The following is a 13,802-nucleotide window of genomic DNA, read 5'->3' as shown; positions in this document are numbered from 1 at the left end:
TTGGGGCGGCGAAATGTCTAGAGCCACCCCTGAAGCTAATACATGTCTGTCTATCCGGGTTGGGAGGCTCCCTCCCTGATGCATTGGAGACAGACCCTTCTAGGCCTCAACCAGTTCAGCTTCTGTTGCCTTTCTGGTACTAACTTCTACTGCAGTGAGAGGAACCATGCTGACCAGCAGAAGATTAGACATTAGACACTGCAGCACTTTGGAGTTAAAGGGAGGGATGAGCAGATAAAAATTACTCAGACTTCCTATACTTTTATATAACGTTCTCTTTTTTAAAAAAAATCTTTTAATCTTCACTTTTCTCAGCCTCTCTGGGTTCTGACCCTAGAGGAAAGTCATGGAAATCTGGCACAAAATCTCACCCAATTTCTTAGTCCTGTTTAGCATTCTAGATGTTTTATTAGGAATCCAAACTTCCGGATGCTTATTTGCATGGAATCTTGGAGCATTTATTCCCACCCCTCCCTAAATCATTGGTTAAAACGTTTGCAAATTTCATGGACTTCCAACTGAAATGAAATTGGTGGACTTCTGTTCCGTTTAAATTCTTCCATGTGAGTGGAAACAACTAGTCAGGAAAAAACGTGTCTTTTTGGATGTGGTGCTTTTAACTTGAGATCCTTTATTGTTTCATTTTCAAACACCAAGTGATACAATATAAATTAATTTTAAAAGCAGAAATTAATTAGGGTCTACTAAAAATTAGCTCACTATGACTCATTTGTCTATCTTGGGCCTGATTCTCCTCTTCCTCAGTGGTGTAAATCAGGAGTGACTCTGATTAAGTCAATGGAGTTACACTAGTGTAAACAGAGAAGGGAAATCAGGCTGCGTGTTATCAAACTTGACCATATTTGACAGAAAATGTCTAGACAGGTAAATAAATCACTGTAAATAGATGGATTCTCAGTGGAGGGGTTTTTAGAAGTGCACAGCACTCGACTAACTTCTTTTTTGTTTGAAGACAGAGCAGATTTAGACCAACACTGAGTGCTTTTGAAAATCCCACCCTAATACTGAAGGACAGGCTTGTGATCCAGGTGCTGGACGAGGACCCAGGAGATCTAGATCCAACTCCAGGCTCTGCCACAACCTTCCCATGTGACATTGAGTAATCTGTCTGCATCCCATGTTTGTGGGAGAAGGCCTGTGGCCAGGCGATGACTCACCAGCCCAGCACCTCCTGCTGGTCGTCCTGGGAATTAGCTCTTCCCCCTGCAATTTGGGCCTCCCCACCTCGGGGAAGCCCCAACCCTCTATCCCTATCTTGCCTCAGTGGCTACTGCCAGTCACCATCTAACCCCTGCTCACTGGGGCAGACTGCGGTCTGTTAACCACTCATCATCAGCAAGGGGGGTTAGGACCTGCTGCCTTTGTCTATCTTTGGGCTGTCCCTCTGCAGCCCTAGTACCCATTTGTGGGCCTGTAACTCGGTCTGCAGCCTGGGGCATTGCTAGGCTGGAGCTCCCCAGCTCCCTCTGCCCTTCCCCAGCACTGCTGCACCCTAGGTTCTCTCCTCAGCTTCCCAGGCAGCCAGGTCCTCCTCCTCCTCCTCCTCCTCCTCTCTCTCTCTCTCTCTCTCTAAGTGGCTGGAGAGAGAGTCTCTCTGTCCTTCTGGCCCACCGCCCTCTTATAAGGGCCAGCTGGGCCCTGATTGCACTGGCTGCAACTGTGGCTGCTTTGCCAATCAACCCAGCCTTTTCCCTGCCACAGCCCTTTCCCAGGGCTGTTTTAAGCCCTTCAGGGCAGGAACGGGGTAACCATCCCGCTACGAGGCTAATACTTCCCCATGGTGTTATATAGGTTCATGGGTGCAGGTGAGGCTCCCAGAAGCTGTGATGAAGGGGCCAACATAGAGCCACCGACATTCCTGGTAGTGTTTACAGGCCAGATTTCTGCCAGTTGCTCCTCCTACATTGTGTATCATTATCTTGCTCTCTCTTGTTCCTCCATTTGCCAGGTCTTCCTTGCCTAAGATGACGCAGCAGATGCGGGACATTCAGCTGGCCCAGGCCAGGAAGCCACCAGGGCCCTCCTCCCCAAACGCCGCCAAGAGGCTTTACCGCAACCTCTCGGGGAAGTTCCGCGTTAACTACACTTCATTCGATGAGGGCAGCTTGCCAGGGAGGAGTGAGAAGGAGAAGCTACGCAAGGCCTATCTTGTGAGTGTTCTGGGCTTGCGGATGTTCATACCAAAACGCAGCCCTGTGGTAATGCTGGGTGTACCCCGGTGTGACTCCATTGGTGGCAGAGATAAGCGGGGGTGAGTGGGCAGAACCCTAGCTTTGCCCCATCCTTTGTGCACACACCCCAGCAACAGAGCTGGCTGGATGTCTGGAGGGGCGGGGGGTGAGCCACAGTAAATTCTGTCCCTCCTGGAGCAGGTCAATCCAGTCCTGAATGGTTCCTTGGGATAGGGTCATTTGCACTTTCTTAAAACAAAGAATTAGTATTGTCAGCTCCTTGGGGCAGGGACCGTCGTTTGGTTCTGTCTGTACCGCGCCTAGTGCAGTAGGGTCCCAGTCCATGGCTGGAGCTCCTCAAGGCTACAGTAATACAAACCAATCAGTACAGGCCTAGGTGCCTGACGAATCCACCAGCATTCTGTGCACTGTGTTAGGCATGGAATGGCTGTGGATAACGAGCCCCTTTCCTAAGGGTGTTGTGATGTCATGGATTAACCTCTCTGGTAGAGATTGACAATAGATCCCATTCCATACCTACTTCACTTTCAGAGTCTGTTTTGTGGATAGGCATGAGGCTCGGCTCTCCATCCACCTGGCACGGAATACGCTGAGAACCCCGTGTAATGACTTGGAATAGAGCCTAGCCAAATCTTAATGAGGAAAGCAGGGTAAGGCTGCAATGCCCAGCAGCCCAGGCTCAGCGGGCCCCATTTCTTGTGTCATTGCAGTTTCAGAGCAATGCAGCTCTCTTTGAGGCTGTTGAGCTGCAGGATCTGGAGAGGGTGCAGGAGCTGCTAAAACAGTACAGCCCAGAGGAGCTGGACCTTAACACCCCAAACAGCGAGGGGCTGCTGCCGCTGGATATTGCCATCATGACCAACAATGCCCCCATTGCCAGGATGCTACTGCAGGCCGGAGCCAAGGAGAGTCCACACTGTAAGTCACCATTACAAGGTATTTTTCTCACCCCCTTCTGCTCTGCTGTGTCTCACGTGCTGTCTTAGATGCTAATGGAGCTCCACTTACTGTAGCATCTAGGCACCCTAGTGCCTGGGCCGGTGTCTTCCTCTTTGAGAGTCCACTCTGCTCCGCTGACCTAAAGAAAGAAGGCAGCAAGGAGCTGGGGAAGGCTGATGGGAGGTGGCTTGTAGTGCAAGGAGTGGTGCAAAGGGAGACGTGAGATCTTGAGGGTTAGCGAGAAGGTGGCTGCATTGGGGTGACAAAGGCCACTGGTTTCGGGGACTGGATCTAAAACTAGGAGGGAACCAGACAGCAGGAGTGCTCAGGAGAGATTTCTGTAAGGCCTTCCTGTGGAATGGACAGCCAAGGGCTGCAGGAGAGGCTGAGCTGGGAGCATGTGGGTTTCTAAAAAGAGCACGGTAGGAATTTAGAATAGACGGGTAATGGCACTGGGGGAGGCCAAAGGAGGAGGCCTATGTGCCCCTTCTGCCATAGACGATTGCCGTTCTGAGACTGGAAGCATGTGTTTCCTGAGGGAGGGGCAAGTGAATGTCTCTTTGCAGTGCCACTCCCAGAGCTTGCCACTTGCTACCCTTTGCTGGCCACATACAGCTGCTTGGTGAGGTGAAAGGGGAGTGCTCTGTATAGCGAAGGGGGGGAAGATGGAGCTAGGAGATCCTCTTGGCCTCTCCTGGATCTCCTGTGATCTCACAGTCTCTGCCGGATAAAGGAGCTGGTGGGTAAAGACCTCCTATGCTGTTTGCTCAGCATAGAGGTGTGGGGATTGAGTGTTCCATAAAGAGCTGTCAAGGTTCCTTCCCCACTCTGGACTTTAGAGTACAGATATGAGGACCTGCATGTGAACCTCTAAATTGAATTACCAGCTTAGATTTGGTTTTGCTGCCACAACTCCCAAATATTAACTCCCTTCCCTGGATAGTCTTGAGAGACTTCTTCACCAAGTTCCTGGTGAACACTGATCCAACCCCTTGGATCTTAACACAAGGAGAATTTAACCATCCCCTGCTCCTTTCCCCCACCAGTTCCTGGTGAGTCCAGATCCAATCCCCTTGGATCTTAAAACAAGGAAAAATCAATCAGGTTCTTAAAAAGAAGGCTTTTAATTAAAGAAAGAAAGGTAAAAATCATTTCTGTAAAATCAGGGTGGAAAATAACTTTACAGGGTAATCAGATTCATAGAGCTGAGAGGAACCCCCTCTGGCCTTAGGTTCAAAGTTACAGCAAACAGAGGTAAATCCTCTTAGCAAAAAGGAACATTTGCAAGTTGAGAAAACAAAGATAAAACTAACATGCCTTGCCTGGCTGTTACTTACAAGTTTGAAATATGAGAGACTTGTGCAGGAAGATTTGGAGAGCATGGATTGATGTCTGGTCCCTCTTAGTCCCAAGAGCGAACAACCCAACAACAAAGAGCACACAAACAAAAGCCTCCCCCCACCAAGATTTGAAAGTCTCTTGTCCCCTTATTGGTCCTTTGGATCAGGTGTCAGCCAGGTTACCTGACCTTCTTAACCCTTTACAGGTAAAAGGGTTTTGGTGTCTCTGGCCAGGAGGGATTTTATAGTATTGTGCACAGGAGGGCTGTTCCCTTCCTTTTATAGTTATGACAAGAGCCATGAATGGTTTGTCCAGTGCCATGGGGGAATGAGGTTCCTCTGTTTAAATGAAATTGCTTAGTTTAATCTGTACGTGGGGGTGCCCTGTTGTGCATTTATCACTCTGCCTTCAGGGATAGAGGAATATTCTGTCCCCCAGCAACGAGGCTATGCTGTATTGCAGACTAGGCTGGGAGTGGGCCCATGCAGACAGCATGTAGTGGGGATAGCTGGCAGAAGAGCAGACAGAGATCAGGAGTTCAGACAGACAGGCGGGCTCCTTTGCCTCCAGTGGAGTCAGGAAAGCCTGCAGGCTCCCCTGGGGAAGGATGGACATGGCTTAGAGCAGCTGTGAATATCAGAAGGTATCATCCCATGTGGAAAGCCAAATCACTCTCACAGGTGGGAGGGTTGAAGGCAGGTTGTTCTGCAGCTTGTTGGCTCATCTGATTGGCTTGATGGAGGTCTCATTTCCTACAACAGCCTCTGTTCTGAGCAGGAGGAAGTACCTGCCAGCTGCAGGGAAGGGGGTTGGCTTCGTGTTTTAAGGGAGTAATAGAAGAATGATCACAGTTGCTTTCTGCAGACAAACAGCACGACTCTTACCTTTCCTGGACTGTGGAGTATTCCAGAGCAGGCACATTGCATAGTGGTGGGCAAATCTCAGAAGGTCAGAGACCACAGTCAGTCCTGATCAGCACTTAGCCATTCAGACACTGATCGCAGTTCTCCAAGCCAGCTAAGTTTGTGTAATGGGGCTAGGGGAGCTGGTGGGAACAGGCTCAAGGGTGCTCACTCTGCCACTTGCCCTGGGAAGTGGCCAAGTGCCTGGGAATAGACAGCAACCCTTTACTCTCCAGAAAGCTTTTGTTTGGAGCCATAGGCCAGCTCCAGCAGCCTGTGAGAAGGACACGAGCACTAGTCTGGAACACTACACCAAGCGGTGGGGACGGGAGGGCAGCCTGGCTAGTAGATCTGTGACTACATGGATCTCCTGGCTGTAGGGGCACCACAGGGATCACCTCCTAAAGCCCTGTTCAAAGCCCACTCACTCCAGCTGTGTGCATGGGAATGAGGATTTGAACCCAGGTAGCTCTGGGGCATTGGTCATGGCCATTGCCGATGCTGCCTGGAGGCTGTGAATCAGGCCAAGTAGCTGATGGACATATCACAGTGTAGATAAGGGAGGAGCACAGGGCACAGCGTGGAATCAAAGATGTGTTGGGGGTTTGCGTGCAGTGAGCTGGACCTAACTGCCCTGTCTTCTTTCCCTCTTGCTTCTCCGCCCCTGGCAGTCATGAGCCTGGAGAGCCGTGCCTTGCATCTGGCAACGCTGGTGCGGGAGGCAGAGCAGCGAGTCAATGAGTTCACAGCACAGGTGGCGAATGAGACGCCCAACACTGACTGCTCAGAGAAGGAGAAGCAGCTGAAGTCCTGGGAGTGGCGCTACCGGCTTTACAAGCGCATGAAAGCTGGTTTTGAGCATGCCTGTGAGTGCCCCATGGACCTGCACGTGGCACGGGGTGGGGATGACAAGCACTAGCACAGGGAGCAGGTGGGAAGTGGTGCATGGCTAGGGAGTGGAACTCTGGGAAGAGAGCTCCACGGAGCTGGGGGGATTGCCATGGGAGCTGCAGATTGATACTCTCCCAGATAGTCACAGCAGAGTGCACTCCGCCCTGAGCCTCTCCATGACTGAACACTTCTGCACCTACCCGTGTCCTTTCTGTTCCTAGGTGCGCCGGACCCTCCTGCTAATGTGCACCTATCTGTGGCCAGCAGCAGTTCTGTGCAGGTTACCTTCGGGGAGCCCCTAAGTATCAACTCAGCCGTTGTCACCAAATACAAAGGTGAGGCCATGGGAGAACCGCGCGCCCGTGGCCCCTACAGGATGCCAGAACAGGGCAGGCCCAATGCTCCCGTGCTCAGGGGTAGAAGGCAGCATGGTCTGATAGTTAGGGCACCAGGCTAGGAGTCACGAGAGCTGAGTTTTATTCCCAGCTCTGGCAGTGAATTTCAGGGACCTGGGGTGAGTCATTTTCCCCTCCCCATCTGTATAGTGATAGTGGTATTAAAGTGCTGGGAACTATAGCTGAAAAGAGCTCCTGTGATATCAGAGCCTGTGTGATTTCACTGCGGACCAGTGATCTCTGCTATGGCTTGAGGCAAGGGTTTTTCTGCCTCCCTCCCCCCTTCTTCGACACAACTGTTGATAAGGAATAAAAATCCACAGGGTAGTTGCATGGCAGCCTGGTTATTGCTGAATGATCCCTTTCCAGTCACTACTAATTGATACCGGACACTGGGCATTAATGGGCATGAATGTCCATAGGAATAACATTTGTAATGACATTATTAAGCCTGTGCGAGGGAATCTCAAATTCCAGCTCAGGATGGGCCCCTAGCAAAACCCTGGTCCAATAACCCTGGAAACATCAGGAAGTTTGTCTGTATATTTGAACTTTGCAGCTGGCCCGAACCTACTCTGGGCTGAACCAGGATTCGTACACACCCAGACAGAGGAGAAGTTTGGGTCTGGAGCTGAACTTTGCAACCCTCTCTCTTCCTCGGGTTGATCTCTGGATCCCACAGGAACAAGGCCCATTTGGCGCTAGCACCTGCTCCTGCAGAGGGATTTCCGATCCCTCCTTTTCAATCTGGTGTGTCCTCTAATATCTTTGGCTTTCACAAGAGTTTTCTTTTACCAGGCACCACCAAATCCTGATGTTTAATCTACTTTATCTGTTCTTCCTCTATGCCTTTCTCTTGCCTTTGTCTGGTCCATGTATCTTTCTTTTTATCTCCGGACTCGTCTGTCTGTCTGTCCATTTAGCCTGTCTGTCTGCCTTTCCGTCTCTTTCCCCAAACGCTCTATGCTCAGTCTCTGCTATGTACAGAAATACAGTTGAGCCCGTGGAGCGCCTGTATTGTGCCGAATGCCTGGGGGCTCTCCAGGCAGTTGATTTCCGATCCATATCATACCTTCTCCCATTCACTCCGCTGTGCCTTTTCTCAGACATCTCTGCAGCATACGCAGCTGGCCTGGCTATATCTAGTTCTTTGATTTCATAGTCAATCCCCCTACAGCAGCTGTACCGTCCATGGCAGCCTGGCACTGTAAGCTAGCCCAGTCTGCCTGCCAAGCGCTACATCCCTCTCCTTGTTCACGAACGCCTCCCACTGACTGATAAGGCCGTGGGGCTCTCTTTGTTTGCAGTTGAGTGGAGCTGTTCCCCAACTTTCTCCCCTCCCCTCGGGGAAGTGGTGATCGACAAACTAAGGAACCTGCACTTCACCATCCAGGGGCTCATGTCGGTAAGTGAGCGCAGCGCCACATCCCTTCACTCTGAGTCATGGCAACAAGGCTGTGTGAACGGTAAAGCGGGGTGACGGGCCCCGGGCAGAGCTGTCCTGCCCAGATGGAGGCAGTACTAGAGTCATCTGGGGGCAGCTGAGCAAGGCCGTAGCCTGTTCTTTAGCTGGCATCGCCCTCTCCAGGATTGCTCCCTGCTGGGACCTGACTCCACTCAGAGTGATGGTCACCTTTGTGTGGCCCTCTGGACTGAGGTGAATTTCAGCCTGAATGAGTCCCTGCACAAAACCCCATATGTGCCCTCTCCAGGGATTACCCATACTGTGCCCTGTGGGCATGGCACTACATTGGGAGCCACAGAGCCCCCTGCAGATCCAAGCAGCCGCGTGGTGAGTGCATTCTCCCAGGGGTCTGTATTACAGGTGCCATATTTAGTCAGTTTGGGGCAAAATTTCCAAAGAGAGGCAAGGTGTGTCTTCCACCTGCAGTTTTGAATTATGAGTTCACATGTGGATACGTGCCTCTCTGGCTCCCCAAAAACATGGCTGCCAATTGTACCCACAAATAAGGTACTGAGCCTTTGCTCTTTTGCACAAATACCCGTGGTACTTTTCTCCAAGAGACAAGACAAAGGAGAAGGAACCTTAAAAAGCCAAAAGACAGAACAGCACAGCCCCGTACACCATTATGCATATTTGAACACATATGTTTGGAGTGATCTTCCCTACCTGACACTACTAGGTGCAGGGCACAGGGTTAATGGAAGAGGTGAGTGCAGGAGTCATTGTTAGTGCTGGGGAATGGTTCTGGACTGAGAGCCCAGCGCTAGGTTCAGTGCAGGGTCTATACCAGTGTAAGGTACAGGCCCCTGGGGATGGAAAGGTCACTGGGGGAAGAGGTCATGGCAGTGCAAATCTGCTGCCACTTCCATTGCAGCTAGAGGACTGTTGGGAGCGGAGACAGTGAGCAGCACTGTCCAGGAAGAGGGCAGCCAGAAGGCATGCTGGTTCTGATTTTCCTCTGGGCAGCCATGCAGTCACATTTGCTGCAGATCCTGGGGACAGCAGTCCAGATCAATGAGCCCCTCAGCCCTAGTGCCATGCAGGACTCCTGCTCTTTGTCATGCTGCTAGCAGTTTGGGGAAGTGACCCATCTCTCCCCAATCCCCCACCCCTCCTCGGAGGGGATGGCTTATCCCTGTTCATAGGCAGGATGGGATCCACCAGTTTACCCTTATGAGTGGCATCTTCCATATAACCCCTAGACCCTGAGGGGACTGGAGAGGCATCTGTCTTCCATGGTACAGCCTTGGCTACTTTGCATGGTGAGGGAATGGGGAGGAGGGAATTCCCAGGCATGCAGGATCCCCAAGCAGCAGGGAAAATAGATTCATTCACTAAGCTTCTAATTTATCCCGTCTCCCACTCTGCTCCTATCTCTACCCAGGCTCCTACTAGCCAGCAAATCATAGGCCGATTCCTCAGCCACCTGCAAAGATCAGACTCTTTCACCAACTCCTTAGCTCATTGGCTCTCAACCTTTCTAGACTATTGCACCCCTTTCAGGAAAAGGATTTGTCGTGCATACCCCCAAGTTTCACCTCACTTAAAAACTACCTGCTTACAAAATCAGACATAAAAATACAAAAGTGTCACAGCACACTATTACTGACAAATTGTTTATGTTCTCATTTTTACCATATAATTATAAAATAAATTGATTGGAATACAAATATTTTACGTACATTTCAGTATATAGTCTATAGAAAAGTATAAACAAGTCATTGTCTGTATGAAATTTTAGTTTGTACTGACTTCGCTAGTGCTTTTTATGTAGCCTGTTGTAAAACTAGGCAAATATCTAGAGGAGTTGCTGTACACTCTGGAAGACCCCTGTGAACCCCTTAGCTAACTGGGGACCAGAACCAGCCTCCGGATCCATCTCCGAGCGCTTACCAAGGTCCTGGCCTGGTTTTGGCCAAAGCCTCTGAAACCCTTCAGGGCCCATGTTGCCTGTTAGCCATCTCCTTCCCAGGGTGTTATGGAGCAGTTCAGAAAGCAAACACAGGAGCTATGGCTCTGAGAAGTGCGGCTCAGTGATGAACTTGAAACGTGGCAGCTGAGTCAGAGATGTAGCTTTTAAGCCAATGTGCCAAGTCTCTCACACAAACCCTAGCCTGAGTGTGGTAGTCTTATCTGGAACAGGGATGAGGAAGTGAAAAGGCCATTGGAGACTCCTCATCAGGGGGGCAGAGAGATCATGAGAGACACTCCTGCAGTGAATGGATGGAGTTACTGTCTTGGTGTAAGACAGTTTTATAGTGGGAGGGAAGTTTGAACAGGAGGAGCTAGACGTTAAAGCTAGACACAGAAGTTCACTATAATGCGATGTCTACGCTCATGGCAGCATGTAGTATACATGCACTGTGTGTAACTACATGCCATAGAGAAAGGCTCTGGCAGCTGGGGAGGCCCTGGGGAAGGGCTCCGGTGGCTGGGGAGGCCACGGGGACACTGCTCTGCTAAAAATAGCACTGTGGCAGGGGAGGCATTGCTTGGGCATGTGGAGAGCATGTAGGGTACATATCCTAGCATTCAGGTGCATAGGGCGCTCTACTCACCTAAGCCTACCTCTCCATGTACTGTTTACACCTGTGCTAGCTGGTGCCTGTACTCTACACTCTGCTGCAAGTGTAGACATACCCTAAATCACTCACAGTCTGGCATAATTGGTCGTCTCTGCTCCATACAGCTCCTAGGCTTGAGTAGCAAGGGAAGCTGCAGAGCAGGTTTGGGGTGCATTAGCAGAGTCAGATGGGGCTCTGGGTTGGGATAGGGGGTGCTGCAGGGAAAGATTGAGTGTGATTGAATGAGCTGTGTGAGAGGTGCAGGACTACAGAGCTGGGTCAGGATCAAACACATTGTCAGAGCTGTGTGTGGGCCTGAGACAGGAGGAAGGAAGGAGTATTGTAGGTAGTGATGGGAAAGTCTTCAACAGAGCTGTAGGGCAGTGTAGGACTAGAAGGGGAGGCAGTGCTGTGAGTCAGGGTGGATGGCCAGTGAAGGAGCTGCAATACCAATGAGATGTTGCAGGTCAGAGTGGAAGGGCATTAACACAGTGGGCCAAAGGGGTTTAGGGGCTTTGGAAAATCCCACAAGGTGCCTAAAATCTGGCCCACTGTGCCCCACTCTAACCAGAGCCACCATCGTCTGTTTCATGAGCACTGAAAGCATTGGTCCGTCCATCCATCTCCCAAAAAACCCAAAAGCTCTTAATCCACAAACTCATGGCATGAGCCGTAGCTGTTCATTCTGCAGCTGCTTCTGCATGAGCACGGATGATTGCAGGCTATGTCGTTTATTTGGCCCCTTGCCTCCCAGCTTGCGGCACTCTCCTCTGTGTAGCAGGAGCAGGGGGTGGATAATGCTATGCAGATGCTCCAAGGGAAGGAAGGCTGCAGGGAACCCTCCTCCTTTACAAGTGCTGGAAGCAGTGGGATGCTATGTGTCTGTGAGACTTTCCAGTCATGTTTACTGCTGCTTACTTCCCCATCCCCTGCAGGGCACGGCCTACTATGTCCAGGTGTCGGCCTACAACATGAAGGGCTGGGGACCCCCGCAAGCCTCAGTGCCACCTTTTGCTATCCCCTCCAGTAAGTACGAGCATGGGGGACTGTGCATATGGGGGCTGCTGCCTGCCTTGTGTGCACTGGATTAGAGTTCTAAGGGTGGCTGTCGATTTTACAGGCCTGACTCCCATTTATAGCAAGGCCACTTGGTACCACTCTGGCAGGCAAAAAGGGCCTGAAAGTGGGAGCAAATGACTTCTACTCACTTTAAGGCCCCTTTACACTTTTTAAGCAGTGCAAAGCAGCTTTATGGTGAGTCAGAAGTAGAATCTAGATATCTATCTATGTCTAGATCTTGAGATGTATGTGTAATACTGTATATGGAAATGGTGTAGAGAACTAGATCCAGCTATAGGTCTGTGTGTATAATAATATAGAGAGATTTGTATGTAGATGTATAATGTGTGTATAAATATATGTTGATCTCTATGTAAATCTAGATGTAGCTCTGTATATAGAACATATGTATAAATAATAACTGGATCTACATTCTGCTGTGTGTGTATGATAATGGGTATATACATGTTCAGTAATGTGTATAGATAGTGCATCTGAGTACCATTTACACTGAAATGGCCGTTCTGGCAGTGAGTCTAAATTACATTTACTTCCCCATCCTCTGCAGGGCACGGCCTACTATGTCTGTAATTACATTTAGACTCACTTTAAAGCCTCTTTACAGTGCAGGAGCAGTGTAAAGCTTCCTTAGCATAATGGGAATCAGCTAGACACAGGAATCAGGTTGTGCGCGTGCGTGTGCGCGTGTGTTTACATTATATGTGTGCATATCGATATAGCAGGTATGTATAAATCCAGCTGAAGTTAAACAGACTATTTGTTTATTTTTATCTTCTTTAATATTACTCCCCTGTATACAGATCCCTCTCGTTCCCAGTGTAATATAGCCTGGCACCTCCCTGGGTGTTTTTAAAGCTCCTAAAAATAGTGCCAGGTCCCAGCCAAAGTTAACAGAGCTGAACTTTCCATGGAAAACAGCAGAGTGCCAGACAGGGGGATTTAAACCAATTTAACATACAGCTAACGGTCAGCCCTGGTTCCCCTTTGCGCAGCAGCTCTGCCACCTTGTAACCAGCTGGAGCTGGCCAGAGGGATTATTTATTTATTTGTCTAGGGGCATTGTGCTATCAGCACTGACTGGTCTCAGGAAGCTTCAGCTCCAGGGAAGTCCTGGAGGAAGACACTGGAAAGATTTTTAAACAACAGTCAAGAGCAGCAACAGACACAACCTTGTTCTTTACCTTGATTTGTCATCTTCTCCTGCTGCCACAGCTGTTAGTTCAACCACTTGCAGTTACTGTTGGGTGGGCGGGTGGCATGGGGTTGCTAACGATGGCCAGTGGTTCTCCAGAACCCGAACTGACCCAGAGAGAGAGAGAGATAGGGGAAGATGGGAAGTGAGAGAGAGAGATCTGTGCTGTCTCTGAAGAATGACCCAAGATCAGTCTCCAAAGCCTACTTGCTGCCACGGTACAGTGCAGGTTTTGCATGGCCGTCACAAAATGGGCTCCCCAGCTCCAACATCTGCCTATCCTATCTATTCATAAGAGAAAGGAACATCTGTGTTATTGTTCTACTGAATCTTGGCTCCCCTCTTCTGTACTCTGTAGCTTTAAAAAATATTGGTCCTGATCCTCCACAAGTGTCAATGTGCATGGATCCAGTGAAGAGAATTGCATCCGTTTGCATCCTCTGGGGATCTGGCCCAATATTCCATGCAAGGCATATAGTTTCTCCTGCCCAGTGAGCCACCCTGGTGACTTCTGTTTTTCTCTAGGCAGCTATGCCTCCCAGTTAGCATCACTAACTGAGCTCCAAGGATTGCTCACTTCATCCCATCCATCTCGGGAAAGTGTAGCCATGAGAGGCCCATGGGCAAGAGAAAAGAAGACAAAGAAGGCTTTCTCACAGGCTCCGTAGACCTCTACCCTATGACATGACTACAGTAGTTTTCTCCTGCCTATGCAGTGGGCAGATGAGGCAGCCATGTAGCATGCTGCGACTTAATGAAGACCTGGCATTAGAGGGTGGGATAGAAAATAGAAGGAAACAGCTGTTCCTGAACATTAGCT

The 13,802-nt window shown here is 49.9% G+C and overlaps 1 protein-coding gene across 9 annotated transcripts in view; it reads left to right on the top strand.

The window, feature by feature from the left end:
- LOC116836020 (ankyrin repeat and fibronectin type-III domain-containing protein 1-like) overlaps positions 1–13,802 on the top strand; it is a 493,838-nt gene that overhangs the window by 463,423 nt on the left and 16,613 nt on the right. For 7 of the 9 annotated variants that reach the window (XM_032799361.2, XM_032799357.2, XM_075069366.1 and 4 more), the window contains 6 exons: positions 1,970–2,171; positions 2,924–3,149; positions 6,067–6,261; positions 6,508–6,621; positions 7,989–8,086; positions 11,646–11,736. In XM_032799361.2, coding sequence (XP_032655252.1) covers positions 1,970–2,171; positions 2,924–3,149; positions 6,067–6,261; positions 6,508–6,621; positions 7,989–8,086; positions 11,646–11,736 — 926 coding nt within the window. The remainder of the gene's footprint in view (positions 1–1,969; positions 2,172–2,923; positions 3,150–6,066; positions 6,262–6,507; positions 6,622–7,988; positions 8,087–11,645; positions 11,737–13,802) is intronic. The other 2 variants (XM_032799360.2, XM_032799359.2) reach the window with 1 other exon arrangement.

The sequence above is a fragment of the Chelonoidis abingdonii genome, chromosome 9 (genome assembly GCF_003597395.2).
Source record: "Chelonoidis abingdonii isolate Lonesome George chromosome 9, CheloAbing_2.0, whole genome shotgun sequence".
In the NCBI taxonomy this organism is placed as follows: domain Eukaryota; kingdom Metazoa; phylum Chordata; order Testudines; family Testudinidae; genus Chelonoidis; species Chelonoidis abingdonii.
This window is presented reverse-complemented; position numbering and strand designations above follow the sequence as displayed.